Source organism: Botrytis sinoallii, assembly GCF_014898435.1.
Source record: "Botrytis sinoallii strain Bc 23 chromosome Unknown BSIN_001, whole genome shotgun sequence".
Taxonomy (NCBI): Eukaryota; Fungi; Ascomycota; class Leotiomycetes; order Helotiales; family Sclerotiniaceae; genus Botrytis; species Botrytis sinoallii.
This window is the reverse complement of record NW_024066028.1, coordinates 2,102,999-2,117,109: the sequence shown is the minus strand read 5'-3', so window position 1 is coordinate 2,117,109 and position 14,111 is coordinate 2,102,999. Positions and strand designations below refer to the sequence as shown.

At 44.0% G+C, this 14,111-nt stretch overlaps 4 protein-coding genes across 4 annotated transcripts; 1 reads left to right on the top strand and 3 right to left on the bottom strand.

The window, feature by feature from the left end:
• Window positions 1-2,261: 2,261 nt before the first annotated feature.
• On the bottom strand, window positions 2,262-5,694 carry EAF02_000455 (uncharacterized protein; the record flags this gene model as incomplete). The annotated part of the gene is made up of 5 exons (XM_038896503.1): window positions 2,262-2,338; window positions 2,403-5,129; window positions 5,188-5,409; window positions 5,470-5,544; window positions 5,658-5,694. The coding sequence occupies 5 exons, from the start codon at window positions 5,692-5,694 to the stop codon at window positions 2,262-2,264; spliced, it is 3,138 nt and encodes a 1,045-aa protein (XP_038763362.1).
• Window positions 5,695-6,515: 821 nt separating this feature from the next.
• Window positions 6,516-7,842, bottom strand: EAF02_000454 (uncharacterized protein; the record flags this gene model as incomplete). The annotated part of the gene is made up of 2 exons (XM_038896502.1): window positions 6,516-7,514; window positions 7,591-7,842. 2 exons carry the CDS (start codon window positions 7,840-7,842, stop codon window positions 6,516-6,518), a joined length of 1,251 nt encoding a protein of 416 aa, XP_038763361.1.
• Window positions 7,843-9,714: 1,872 nt separating this feature from the next.
• On the top strand, window positions 9,715-11,385 carry EAF02_000453 (uncharacterized protein; the record flags this gene model as incomplete). The annotated part of the gene is made up of 3 exons (XM_038896501.1): window positions 9,715-10,299; window positions 10,349-10,977; window positions 11,028-11,385. 3 exons carry the CDS (start codon window positions 9,715-9,717, stop codon window positions 11,383-11,385), a joined length of 1,572 nt encoding a protein of 523 aa, XP_038763360.1.
• Window positions 11,386-13,654: 2,269 nt separating this feature from the next.
• On the bottom strand, window positions 13,655-14,111 carry EAF02_000452 (uncharacterized protein; the record flags this gene model as incomplete). Its single annotated transcript, XM_038896500.1, is given in 3 exon segments — window positions 13,655-13,754; window positions 13,773-13,859; window positions 14,002-14,111. The coding sequence occupies 3 exon segments, from the start codon at window positions 14,109-14,111 to the stop codon at window positions 13,655-13,657; spliced, it is 297 nt and encodes a 98-aa protein (XP_038763359.1).

The following is a 14,111-nucleotide window of genomic DNA, read 5'->3' as shown; positions in this document are numbered from 1 at the left end:
GGCAACTGAAGCTACAATAGGATCTCAATTAAGAGAGTCACTGACTTTCGGACTCATGACAAACAAAAGTCTGCTCCGAAAAGAGTCTCACTATAAGTGTCGCTGGTCGTAGTGAGAAGAATTTTTTACTTCAAAAGAGCGAAAGCTGCTTCATGCTTCAAAATTCAAAATGTTAACAAGCTTAGCCAATTAGCCCAAGACTGAACCTTTTCGTAAATAGTATCAACACGCCTACTCACAAATTATTTATTCACCGTCTGTTCATGAGAGAGTCTATATCTGTTATTTTCACCATTTGCAAGATTTTTTTGGTGAAAGCCATAGTGATCTGCAAAATTCTGGGAAACAACGTTGATCAGCATGACAAGATTCGACGAATGGATCAACAAGAAACTGGAGCATAATCTCGGACGAATTATTACATGATCTATTTCGGAGTTCTGCATACTCAAGACGAGATGAGAGATCTTGATCACCTTTTTTTATAGGGCAAGACAACTCAGCCTCTTGCTCTGGCTATCCCAATTACCCTATTCTGCATGTTGGATTGATTGTTTATGGTGACGATTTTATTGGGTTATCGGCTAGGACTCTCCGCCTGAAGTATCTGCTGAGGGCTGGGCAAAATGAATGGTTTTAAATATATTATTTATGAGCATTATTAGATACAGAACAATGCCCACATATCGACCTTGACGTTGCATTGACTCTGGCAATGCATTTTCGGTTCAATGGCTGCGTGATTGCGAATATTTCCCGATCGGTATGGATGATTGATTACCCCTGAGACTTCGACATAGTGGAATGATATCAAGCCCAGGTATCTCTTCGCTCTAATGAAACGATGCAACATTCGGAGTAGTTATGTACAACAAGTGTAGGTCGTTTTACACATTCGCATGGGACCGTTGAAGGAATGTAGTTGCCATGCTGCGGAAGGCATACCTTTTCCTTCTATTAGATGAGAGTGACTATCATGTGAGTTGTGGTTGAGCAATGAGATGTATGAACTTGTATCTTTTCGAGGCCAGGCTGGAACGATTTATCAAACTACATGGAGATAGTGGGACTTTCGACATCTTTTCGCTGAAGCCGATTATTATAGATATTCAATTGCTAATTCCAACCTTCATTGTTGGTAATGGTATAGTGAGGACTTGGGTAGATGCAAGAAACAGATCTTGTACCTTTCACAATCACAATAGACATACCATGATCAAGCATCATAATTCAGAGTATTCACAATGTGTTACAGAATGTCCACAACAAATATAAAGATCCCTTTTCTCAACCAACTTGATCCAGAACCCGCAACCATAAATCCAATATACGAGAAATTTAATTTCAATGTGAGAGGAATTATACAAAATCGATCTCGGAACCTCGGCATTTCAACCCAAACTTTCGGCATGGGGTTTCCGTGTACTGCACGTTGTGCTACCCGAATTTTCCAGTAAATATCCGAGTATATTCCAAAAATGTGGCATGTTCTATTTTCGATGTATCACATAATTTGACTCGGAAACAGTCATTCTTTATCCTCCGAATCTTTGACATGTAGGTTCTAGACTATCCATAACTTCGCTGTCTAGACCTCGAGATTCTCGCTCTCGAAGGGATTATTGGTTCATAAAGGCTACGTATTTTGTGCATCAGCTAGTATAAAAATCTTATGGCCATTTGAAGATTGGTAGTTCCTTGCAACGAGCAATGAATGATGCAGTAAGTATTCTTTACCATCATGCCTCTTCTCTTTGCAGACTCGTACTAGGTAATAGGTATAATAGTATCTCATTTGCCACTAGCCAGCTCCCCACATCGAACTAAATTCCCCGCCATTTTAGTTGTACAACCATATAGACGTGCAACAAAACAGTGTGTTCTGAGTCTAATATCTAGCTCCCGCAACTTAGTCTGTGCCGAGTGTTTTGGTAGAGATGCGTTGACCAATGGTCTCGCAGATGCACCAGTCACAACGACCCTTTTGCGTGGTTGAAAATCCTTGCCGAACAAATCTGTCATATCCAAGATCGATATCATATTATTCACACTAGAAAACACCCCAACAAGAATATTTTCAAAACGCTTTTCATAATCACATACAGGGTATTATCAATGATTACATGATATTCGCACACGGGCGAAATTGCCAAGCCAAGACCAAGGACACCGATCCCAGATATCCCTTCATATAAAGCCCAATCATCCATCCACAACGCCGCTGCAATGAAGCCATCCATCCATCCATGAAAAATTGTTGCTCAGATAGTCTCGTGGTCGACCATATCGAGAACTCTCGCATATTGTACCGTCAGTCTCTGCGAATCTCGATATTTGCCTGTCAGGCAAATTAGCATATAGACCTTGATATAATTAGATGAGCGAAGAAGAGAGAGACTTACCCAATATTAGTACAACTCCTTTCAGGAGCTCTTTCCGGTCCCATCCACACAATTGGTCATCTTCACTCATCCATCCTTCGCCTTTTTCAGCTATGGAAAGATCGCTTTTTTCTTGTAAAATTCCACCAATGATACTGCGCAAAAGTTCCTCAATCTTGTTCTTGAGGCCCTCTGCCCCGAGTCGTTTCGCGTACATGAACAGGTAGAGGCGGAAATCGTCCTTAGCTTGAAGCTGCAAGGCAGCAGCAACGCGATTTTCGAGATGAGCAATGCTGACGCCTGATTCAAAGCCCTCGAAACCATCTTTGGAGAGTAATGTTTTGATGAGTCGTTGGAGGTGGTAGGCTCTACCTTTAAGTAACACTTCACCGGTGGTATGCCTTTCTAGGTGAGGAATGATCCCCGCCGATAAGTTTGAGCTATCAATCTCACCGTCTTTACGAATTTCGGGACCAACCCCCGTAGATTGCAAATGACTGATTGAGGAGTCATTAGAGTTCCAGTACTGACTACCGACAGCCCACCATGCTTCAGACAATCGCTGCCAAACGAACATCTTAGGGGAGTACATGTAACCGTCACCGTTACTGAGTGTAACGATGATATGACCAGTCGAGTTAAGATGGGCCGATGTTACACCTGGAGCAAATGTTGTATGCGTGCCTAATGAGTGCATGGCAATTTCTAAAATTGGCGCCATGGAGACAGGCGGATGTGGCGAGGCGAGAGTTTTGAGGTTCCAAACATGGCACATTCCAACAGCTGTAATACAGAGTAACCACCAGCCTCGGCATTCAATGATGACTGGTTGAGATTCAGTCACGAGAGCATTGAATATTCTGCGACCCGCAGGGGTCCATGTGTAAATACTTCCATCTTCACAAGCGGCCGCCCAAAAATTCTTGTTGCCTGTGACTAAGATGAAAGCCCTAGGAAGAAAGTCTTGCCATAGTGTGATAACTCGTTTGATAGTGCTGATTCGGCAAGGGTCTTTGACTTGAACAGGCGCTATCACAATGGGATTCCGGGCCTCCAATATCACATCCTCGGATAGTTTTGCACCCTCATCAGATCCTCCAGCACCGTTACCATTTGCTGATGCAAGGTTGCCACGGTTGAGGGATCTGACGACGTGGCTTCTGATTTTCGGTACTGCTAAGCGTACCTGACTAACCGACAGAGATGGGTTGACAACAGCTGGCCGAATGAACTCTGGAGTTGGAACAACACCATTGACCGGTGGTATTGGTAATGCATTCTCCAGCCCACTGACCCCATTGATTACTATCGGAATGGGTCCAGCATCTGGCGCTGATCGCTTGTTAGGATATTCATCATCGTCCTCTTCTTCATCGCCTTCCATAACAATGGCTTTCCTCTTATTGCCTAACAGCATAGCCGTGAGACCACCTCTTGGGAGTCCCTCGTAAGGTTTGGATAAATCTAATATTGATACTGGGGCTTCATTCTGGACATTGTTGGAGCTCGACGCCATGAGCTGAGATTGGGGTAAGGATGACAGTCCTGTACTTGACGCAGAGACAAGTAAGGGCGCTACACGCTTCTTACCCTCTTTCGTAATTGTGACTCGTTGTTTTAGAGCGTCCAATCTATCTGCATTGGGATCAGCTGGTGCTGGCTGTTGGGTCTCTGGTTGTTGTGCAGCCTTGCCATTCGTAGTTGGGGCTGCATTGATTACCCCAGTCATTGGGGTTGACGACAAGTTTCCATTATTGACCACTACTGGACCGGAGCCTCCCATCAGAGCGCTCATCTTTCCTTCTGTTTTTTGACGTTCATCGGCCCTGCTTATCTCTTCCAATTGGATTGATGACACGTCTTCAACAACACCAGCGCCTTTGCGATTGCCACCAAATTTATTCAAAGCTTTCTCATTTTCCATCAATGGTGCAATATGTCCTAGCTCGCCCTTCAAGAAGTGTGCAGCAATTATCGTACCATCTAAGCTCGCGACGAAGAGAGAAAGTCCATCTGGTGACCAAGCAAGATCAGAAATTGACTTTCTGGCCAACTGTTGGCAAATAAGTAATGGCCGAGAGCTGCTGGTATTCCAGATACTTAAACTTTTGTCCTGTCCAGCACAGGCGATTACCGTAACCAGAGGCTGTGTACTATAACCATTTTGATCCGTAGTTTCCGAGGTGAACTCGCTCTTGCTAAACAAACGCGGCGAAAATGTGCAAACCTCCACCGGACCTTCGTGGCCAATTAGGTTAATATCACTGTCCCAGGCCCCCCGATTCACAATTGCAACGGAGCTCACGGGCCCGTTGACTGCGTTTGCTGCGGCTATGTGGTTACCATCTGGAGACCAAGAACATCGTCGGAAGTATGTCGTGAGAGGTGACGAATTAAATGGTGCCGCTATTGAGTGCTCAAAAGTAAAGTTGTTCATGCACTCATAAGCAGTAGCATTGGGTGGCGGTGAGGTAAATCGAAAGAGCTTGATCGTTCGATCATCACTAGCAGTCGCAAAAAATTTGTTTGCGGGATCGAATGTAATTCCTTTGACGTGACTCTGGTGGACCGATAGAGTTTTGAGTTTTTCAAATGTATGCCCCGACCAAACAACAATCTTGGAGTCCAACCCTACGGATACCATTATCGAAGAATCGTAAGCCCATCCAAGATCCTGCACATCGCTATCATGTCCGATCAGACGCTTAACAATTTTCCAATTCTCTACCGGTGGTGGTTCATTGGTGCCTAATACTCGTCAGCATTTATCTTGTTGTCTGCCGCAACATTGAAAGCTCAGAAGTACCGAAGGATGCAGAATGCGCTGCTGGTTGCGTATCCAGTTGATAGATACAAATAATCTTGTCGTCTGCTCCAGAAGCTAGCCATCGTCCGTTTGGCGAGAACCGAACAGTATGTATAGTGCCTGAATGATAACTCATATGACATAATTGCCTTGGTATTGCAGGTGGATTCTCCCCCGCTGCCCCGAGAATCGCCTCTGTGGACCAAATTCTAACGTGGCCATCTGTTTCGAGTATTTAGCAATGGTCTTTGCAAATGCGGCAATTAGAATGCTCCATCTTACCTCCAGCAGCTGTCGCCAGTCGTTTACCATCGGGCGATACATGGAGACTGTAGACTTCGTGGTCTTTCTGCTCTCCTAGAAGTCGAGGCGCATTGAGCGCAAATGTTAGCCAAACGCGACATCAATAGAACGATACAAGTAGCCAGTTCTTGGGTAGATAGATCTGCAGATAACATAAGCAGACTTACCGCTGTGAGAAAGCCAAGATGGCTTGATAAATTTCATAGTTTTCACCTATGTCATTGACGAGGGCAGAATTTCATGTTTAACAATTCCACCTCAACGTCAGATACACGATTATTACATAGAGCTAGGAACGCGTCTACAGGTGCACTTTACTAGCGGCGTTTTCAGTGGGTACTGCAATTCCTGGAATGTTACAGCCAATGAAAGTCGATTCTTTAAAAGGAAACATCCGATTGCTTTTATCCGAATGCCTAGAAATTACCTAAGCAACTTGACAGCATCACCAGTCATCAACGTATGTTTACCTCGATTTGAACGCGAAACTTAATGGAGTTCATCATACTGTCCAACAAAGCTTCAAGCATTTTCCTCATGTCGTCCTAATGTTCCATTATAGCTTTATATTACCTAAGGAACTGGGCAGACTACAGAGCACCCTCATTGCAAGATTCTGGACGGTAACGGGCAAAAGGCGTCTGGATTTCGTTCAATCTGCTTTCCTCTTGGCTTTCAGTTCTACCAGAGTTGAAGTCTGGAGTAACAGCTCGTACTAATTTTTGTTCAACTGGCGTTTGTCCCCAAGTATAACGCTCAGTGATCGAGATCGGGGTTCAGCCCCAGAAAGGGGATTTGGATTTCGCACATGATGGATGGATATATTCTCACATTGTATGTGAGATTCAGTATGGGCTCAGCAACTAGTAAAGGATACAGAGTAAACAAGATCTGTATTGTGGCTTGAGTCAAAGTCATATATCATTATTGCTATTGGTGCTATACTATAATCGATCCCCTAACGAAACGCCCAAACAGGCCTTTCGTATTCGGTCAAGTAGAAAAAATGAGATACACGAAATTTGTTACATGGAATATCTTCGTCCTCTGATCTTCAATGGTCGAGTGGGTTTATTATAGGCGGTACTGTTTGAACTGGCTAAACTTTTGAGGGCAAGCTGAGAGAATTCGGACCATGCCGTCAGCAAGTCAAATACAAATCTCTCCTTTGAAATTAAGCTGTTAATGAAGCGTTGCAGCTCCCGTCCAGAATCTTCCAACGCATTTTGAAGGAACCCTTCTAACACATGCGAAAGCCCGGTTACCGAAGGGTCGAAGCGAAAGCTTGAGGGAAAATAACGTGAGGCTTCGACAAGGTCGCAGTCAGGCATCACTGTCGTTACACCGCTCAGGGCTGCCTCAAGTGGAGTGATCCCAAGAGTCTCATAACGTGATGTACACACGAATATTCCCTGCGTTCGTACAAAATCAAAGAGTGCATACATGTCGTCCTTCGGAATTTTGGAAGTGATCTTGACATGAGCGCTATGTTTTTGTGGGACGCGGGCTATCAATCTCGCTGACGCTGTGTCTGAAGTCCCTTCGCCACCCACTATCAGTAAGCGCACAAGTTTTCCACGGTCGAGGAGTGACACCGCTGAGTCTACTAATAGCTCTACATTCTTGAAATAATCTAAACGAGCAACGGCGGTAAAGATGAGATTTCTTTCACTCGATGAAAAGAATACAAGTTCTTCGATGTTGGCTGTTTTATGATGGTGGTAGATTCTCATTGAATGGATCGGTGGATTGAGTGCTCGAATTCGAGCAGGATCGATACCTCGCTCCATGAGATAATCGCCTTGTTTGTTGGAATGCTGTAGAACGTATGCATGATCAGAAGCTTTAAGATGTCGCAAGCCCTCTTCCTGAGTCCCTGCCAGATGAGAAGCTTTGTTTTCGGAGCCATATGCTATAGCAGCAAGGCCTTCCGTAAAGTGGCGAGTGAAATCGCCGTAGAAAGGTCCGTGGTGGGTGACGCAATAAGGTAGACGCTTCGGATGATATCTTAGGAGTGTGTCGGTCTGATAGTATAGCATTGGTGGTAGACTATGTGAGAACTTTGCCACGAGTAGAGCTGTGGCGGCATATAAGGCATACCGGACTTGCACAGTGTTCATGCCAAAATTGAAAGACAACTTGACGCATGGTGTTGAATCTCTTGTCACAAGCTGTTACAACGGGCGCCGCTAAGTGATCCTGACGATCATAGAGAATCACGCCGCCAAACAGCCCCGCGTCCTCCAGAACTCGTATCACTTGTAACGCAAAAGCAGTCGCCCCAACCTTAGCAGGGGAGTTTTTAGAACTCGGATAGTAGCGGTCATTCAAGATGAGGATCGCTGGAAGCATTTTTTCAACAAGAGAGATCTTCATACTGGTTGTCGAAAAAATATTGGGGGCCAAAGGTGTGGTTTTCAAGTATTCTAGTAAGCGTACAAGATCTGTGAAATGGTGTTGAAGAAATGCGGGACACGGACAACGTAACTCAATTTATAAGATAATAATGATAGAGGCGACAACAATAGTTGCAAGGGGCTCTCCGAATGCATCGGGGCCTAGTATACTCTTGATCGCAAGAGTGCGGGAGACTAGGATAGAAGGGCGTCCAAGATTCTCGCGTCACCACAAGATGCATATTAACCATCTCGATCCGAAGCCGCGATTTAGCAAATTACGAAGCAACTATCTCGTTTGTTAGAATCAACAAAAAAAAACACATGGCGAGCCGGGGAATAGCAAACTACTTTGCCGGCACAATCCTGTTGGTGATAACAAGAAATACGAGCAGTCAAAAGAAGATGCCATGACATAAAGGATCGAAGTAAGAGACCATTGGCATCTGCAAAACTGTTTGTTTTGAGTCGACTCTATTTTCAGATATCTGTTAATGAACCCGATACATAGTTCCCATTATGGGGCGAATGTGAGGGTGCGGGGTGGTGGAGATAGGTTTCACACGGGAGCAATCTAGAGCCTCCGTATCGAACTTGATATTCATATACTAGTAATTATGGCTCGAGGAATACGGTGAGTAGCCATAAGGTGGAGATTTGGGATAGTGTCACTTCCCACATGATGGCAAGCGAATGGAGACCGAGTGGACTGGCTTTCATACATCTGCACACGTGCCAAGCGCCAGACATACCCATGTGTATTTTATTGTAAAATTCACTTGCGTCGTACGATATACGATATGTGCGAGGTATCTGTGGAGAAAAGATTGGATTCCTTCGAAGCACGACGCTACTCTCCCGACCCACCTTCCATAGTGGCGTTACTCAAGAATGCAGACACCCTATACGCACATTACATTGTGATTTGAAACCCAATCTGACTGTAAGGATCATTCCAAAAAAAACTTCAGGATAGTTTGGCTTCTACTTCAATGTTAGAGAGTAACCGAGCTCTCCGTTTTCCAAGTAATTCCAACCAATTTGAGCTTTACTAGTCTGATTTCTACATGATCAACAGATGCATGTGCACTTGGAACGGGCAATGAGAGAAGATGGAACTGGACCCAACCTTGAATCAATATTCCGCATCAGGTTGCAGGTACTAAAATTATAACGTAGAGTTTCGAGTGAATCAACGATGAGATGAGATGATTGTCTCGATTTCATGTAACATCAAATCGAGGAAGATATATTTTTTGGAAACCACGTGACGTGAGTTTCTCAACATCGCCCTTCCTTCCTTTTACCAGGTATTCGGTTATGCCCTCCTCCTTCTCTCTCTTAGGTTTTTGGGTCGCAGTGGAACTACATAGTAATTTTTCAGCTTGACAAAAACACAACATTCGGATAGTGGGGGCCGATATCATATTTTGGAGTTACTAGGCTCTCCCAGTGGAACAGCGACTGTGATGATGTTCAACGGCCGATCCGTTACTCCCGCTTATCCTGGGGTAACCCGCAAAGATCCTGTAGAAACACATGCAACATGACAGAAATGGGATTTTTTGTCTCATCTTTACATACATGCTACTGCACTCTCGTCTGATTACGTATACAAATAATATGTCTACTCGCCTACTGACAGGCTATAGTGATTGTATTGATATCTCCACTTTTCGAAAATCCCCGTTGAATATGTAGGGCAGGTACGAGGGGGATCACTGCTAAGTCTTTTCTTGATATAGTAAGATCATGGGAAGATAGTGATGCTCTCTTTCCTCAGAACACCACCCTCTTCGTCATCGTGTTAAAGCATCGGTTCTGAAAGATGAGTATCACGCGATCTCATATCACAAGTAGACCTAGCAATGAGCATAGCACTAGTTCGAGTTACCTTGAGACTCCGTGTCTGTCAGGCGAAATTTCCCTAATACACCATACTTGCAAATTCAGTTTCTTACGACTTCCTCCAATCACCTCACCGTCAGTTCAGCTATCAATAGTTGCAGTCATTTGTCTACTATGTCCTGGTATGTTCAATGCTCTCAATGGGCTTGGCGGAGCTGGGTTGGTGGCCCCTGGCCCGGCAAATGAGTCGAATATCGCACTTTACGCTTGTTTTGCAGTTGTAGGGTTCTTCGCCGGCTTCATCGTCAATATAATTGGACTCAAGGCATCGCTATTCGTTGGTGGTATATCATATGCGGTTTACGCCGGTAGCTTTCTCGCTTATAAACACATCGAAAATCGAGGCTTTTTGATCTTTGGAGGAGCGTTTTTAGGGGTATGCGCAGGGCCCTTCTGGGCATCGCAAGGGGCTATGTTAATATCTTATCCCTCTGATGACCATAAAGGGCGCTCTACCTCTTGGTTCTGGGCTATCTATAATAGCGGTGCTGCAATAGGAAGTCTTGTGAGTAACTTTATTCTCCAGTCAAGGCAATCTGACAGTTTGTGCAAAGGTTACTCTTTGTCAAGAGCTTCAAACAAGCACCGGCAATGTTGCTTCCGACAATACATACATTACTATCATTGCTTTAATGTTCGCTGGGGCGATATTGTCTCTTTGTCTGTGCCAACCCAAGAATGTCAAAAGGAAGGATGGATCTCGCGTTCACATCACAGTGACAGTGGAAACAGACTGGCGAAACGAAGTAATGCATTTTTGCAAATTGGTTCGCAAAGACTATTTTATTGTTCTATTATTCCCCATGTTTCTCACTTCGAATTGGTGTTATCCATATCAATTCAACACATTCAACCTTAAAGCATTCAATATCCGCACCAGAGCTCTGAATAACTTTCTATATTGGCTATCAGAGATTCTAGGTGCGCTACTTGTGGGCCATACCTTGGATAATGATCGCCTGAGCCGGTCTGTCCGGGCAAAAGGACTTGTTACTGGACTTGTACTTCTAACATTTGGAATCTGGACAGGTGGATACATGTGGCAAAAAGGGCATTATCATCAAACAGATATTGTCGCCGAGGATCAAAAAATGGACTTTGATGATGCACATTATCTTGGACCGATGTTTTTATACGTAGCTTATGGAATTTTCAATGCTATATGGCAAAACTGTGTGTATTGGTGAGTCATCAGTTGGTATTTGATGATATGTTCCAGCTGACATGTTTTAGGATCTTGGGGAAATTTACGAGCGACACTCGAACGGCATCGATCTACATCGGTTTCTACAAAGGTATCCAGTCTGCGGGTGGTGCTATCAGTTACCGCATAAACAATTCAAACATTTCTGCGATGAATGAATTTTTGATTTGCTGGATCCTTCTTGCTGTTTCACTTGTTATCGCAGCGCCGGTCATCATTTACAAAATACGAAACGAGACAGACGAGGAAGACACCGCTGGAGAAGAAACAGCTACAGAAACAGGACCTGCGGGGATTGATGAAGAAAAAGCAAACTCTGTAAATAATTCAACTCGAAGAGCGGAAGGGAAGCTCCTAGAGGAAAGTTTGAAGACATCACCAGTGTGATCAATAAATTTTTGTATATTGGACCATATTTTGGGGTTAAGGCAGCCATTTGGAAGGAATCTTAGACTTGGTAGATATTCTTGTCAAAATGCACACGTCAAAACCACACCTGCCAAAAACGCAGTCCAGGTAACGTGGTACAATGCTCATGTCTTCTGCAACAGCCTTCTCACGACCTGTCACACTTCGTGCCACCTGCAACACCATCTCGGTCGCTCCCAACCGTGAAACATTTCCTATGAGAATATCGAGGCCCATTTTTGAAAACATTTTCGGGGGCATGCAACTTGCAGCAAAGAGTGGGAGCGTGTGTGACTGGCCGCACTACTGGATGAAGCGGGAAGCCGACGGCCTTATCATGCTTCATTCTTTGCCGACCGCGAGGGAAGCAATTTTTTGTGAGATCAATGGGAAGAATATTCATGCACTAAAAGCTTAATCTCGTGTGGGTGGGTGGGTGTGCGACCACGCATTGATTTTTGGATAAGGATAAGCCAAGATCCTAAAGCTGATGCAAAGAGCCTCCATGCATATAGATAGTTTATGCTGTGTTTGGGGGCCATTTCAAGATTTCATTTTGAACTTATAGTACTTGGTACTACCAATGTAGATGACCGTGGGGCCCTCAGGACACTGAATCCTGTTTCCAAAGTGCTGATATCCCAACTAAGATGTTGGCGCAGCACCGGGCATTCCTTCGCGATGCCTAATGTACTAATTATTCGACCGGTAGCTACGTACACCCCTCGGCTCGGAGAATTATAGTCACGGCTTGGATACGGAGTCTTGCATCGAGGATAAACAGAATTGAATTCGACTTTCATTTCCAGCGAATTCACAGCAGGAGTACGTACGGAAAAGTGCATTTCTTCGAAGTAAGATCATACCGATTAAAATTTGACGATGACGACAAACAATTTTGAATCTTTTCATTGCTGCTCTTTGGCCCAGGCGACCAGACAAAGGTAAAACCCAACGAGCTGGAATTTCTCACTCCTCCCATCTGCCGAGTGCAAAAGTCCGATGCAAAATGGGGACGGAGGCAGCGGGCTTCTTGAGGAAAGTTCTATTGCTCCGGCGCATTCTCATCCAAATATCTGGGAATATACATAGAATACCATATGTTTGTTAACAAAGTCGATGATGGAACCTAAATTCAACGACTAGTACCCTTATCAACCTGCCAGAAAAAGACAACATAGATGTGACACTAGGGCTTGATACTGTACACATACAGTCCTTGCAAGGGCAAATCTTATAATCAGACCAATGAAAAGACCCTTCAAATACACATTGGTCTACAGATCTTCGTTTCAAACAAAATTCCGCGGTTCATATCGCTATTTCTTAGTTTGACTTCAGAAGATTGAAAAGTATAACAAAATATTTTCGAGTGTTACTTCTTTGTGCCTAGCAGAATCCAGTGCACACGAATAGTTTCCTTAAAATATATGTACTGGTTGTATGTTTAAGATTCAATAGAGCCATTCGTGACTTGTAGGTATATGAGTTGATTGAAAGGATAAAGTGGTGATGCGAAATTGACTGGTCAATTTTGAAATCTTGAGCTATTCTCTTAATGCTCCAGACGGCGCAGAATACCAGTGAATGTCAATCGCGATTCGTGAGATCCATAGAATATTCTCTTTTATGCTCGAGCTAATCTGATAGTATTCGTAAGACTGGGTAGGTGATTGTTCTCCAATCATTCGCTTTGAGAAATTTGCACATGAAACTTTGAAATAATGGTCAGCATCCGTTATCGAAGTAAGTTCTATATTCTGAAGACTTCGCATAGTCTGCTAAGTCTTAGCTTCAAATCAATTATGACAAAATAGCTGTTGACCTATTGTGTGGTGAAAAATGCCTCGCTTCCTCACACGTCTCGTTTCTAGGTGCATCTTCTTAGAAAAATATCTTCCGTCTCTTCAAAACAATGTATTCAAATGGTTATTTTTGCAAAATAAAAGGAAGTGCAACAAGTGTAAAGCTAAAACTGAACAAGAGAAGCATGCATGATTATCGAATTTTACAGACAGAATCGTATTCGCCGCGAAAAAAGGAGAGCTACATCAGGTTTCTACAAATCAGAATGGTGGTTGGAGCAGAGAGAATGAGATCAAGATGTCTCAAAAGTCTTGGAATTAATGAACAAAATGGCAACGTGGAGATATCAAAACCCATTTCTGTGGCTTGGAGATCTCAGCTCAATGAGGCAAATGCATTGGATTTCGATATCTTGCCAATCGCTCACATCTTTCTGCAAAGGTTATTTCAACGGCTCCTTCTTAGCATACCGTCTCTTTCCCAAAACACTACCAGGGAAAAAAGCCGCCCATCGGATTCGACGGTGTCCAATTGCCTGCTTCCTTAGTATCTAAACTAACAAACGCAGCACTCCGACTTTGCTGTGCAGCCTGCCATATCTCATCACACCCACCTTATCTGCTTTCATCGACTTCAACTCATAGAAACTATACACCAATTGGTCCAGCCTCACTCACGTGTGCATGTTTTTCCCGGCACAGAATAGTCAACTTCAAAGGCACGGATCCGCATACTTTCGATGGATCTGCCGGGTTCAAGAACCGAGGCCATGCATACGCGATCAAAGACTAGAAAGGTATTCGTATTGACACCCGAAGAAGCAAGTCCGTCCTTCTAGTGTTCAAACCGACGTTGTCCGCCGAATAAGATTCTGGGTGCGACATCCGCTCTCTGCTCAT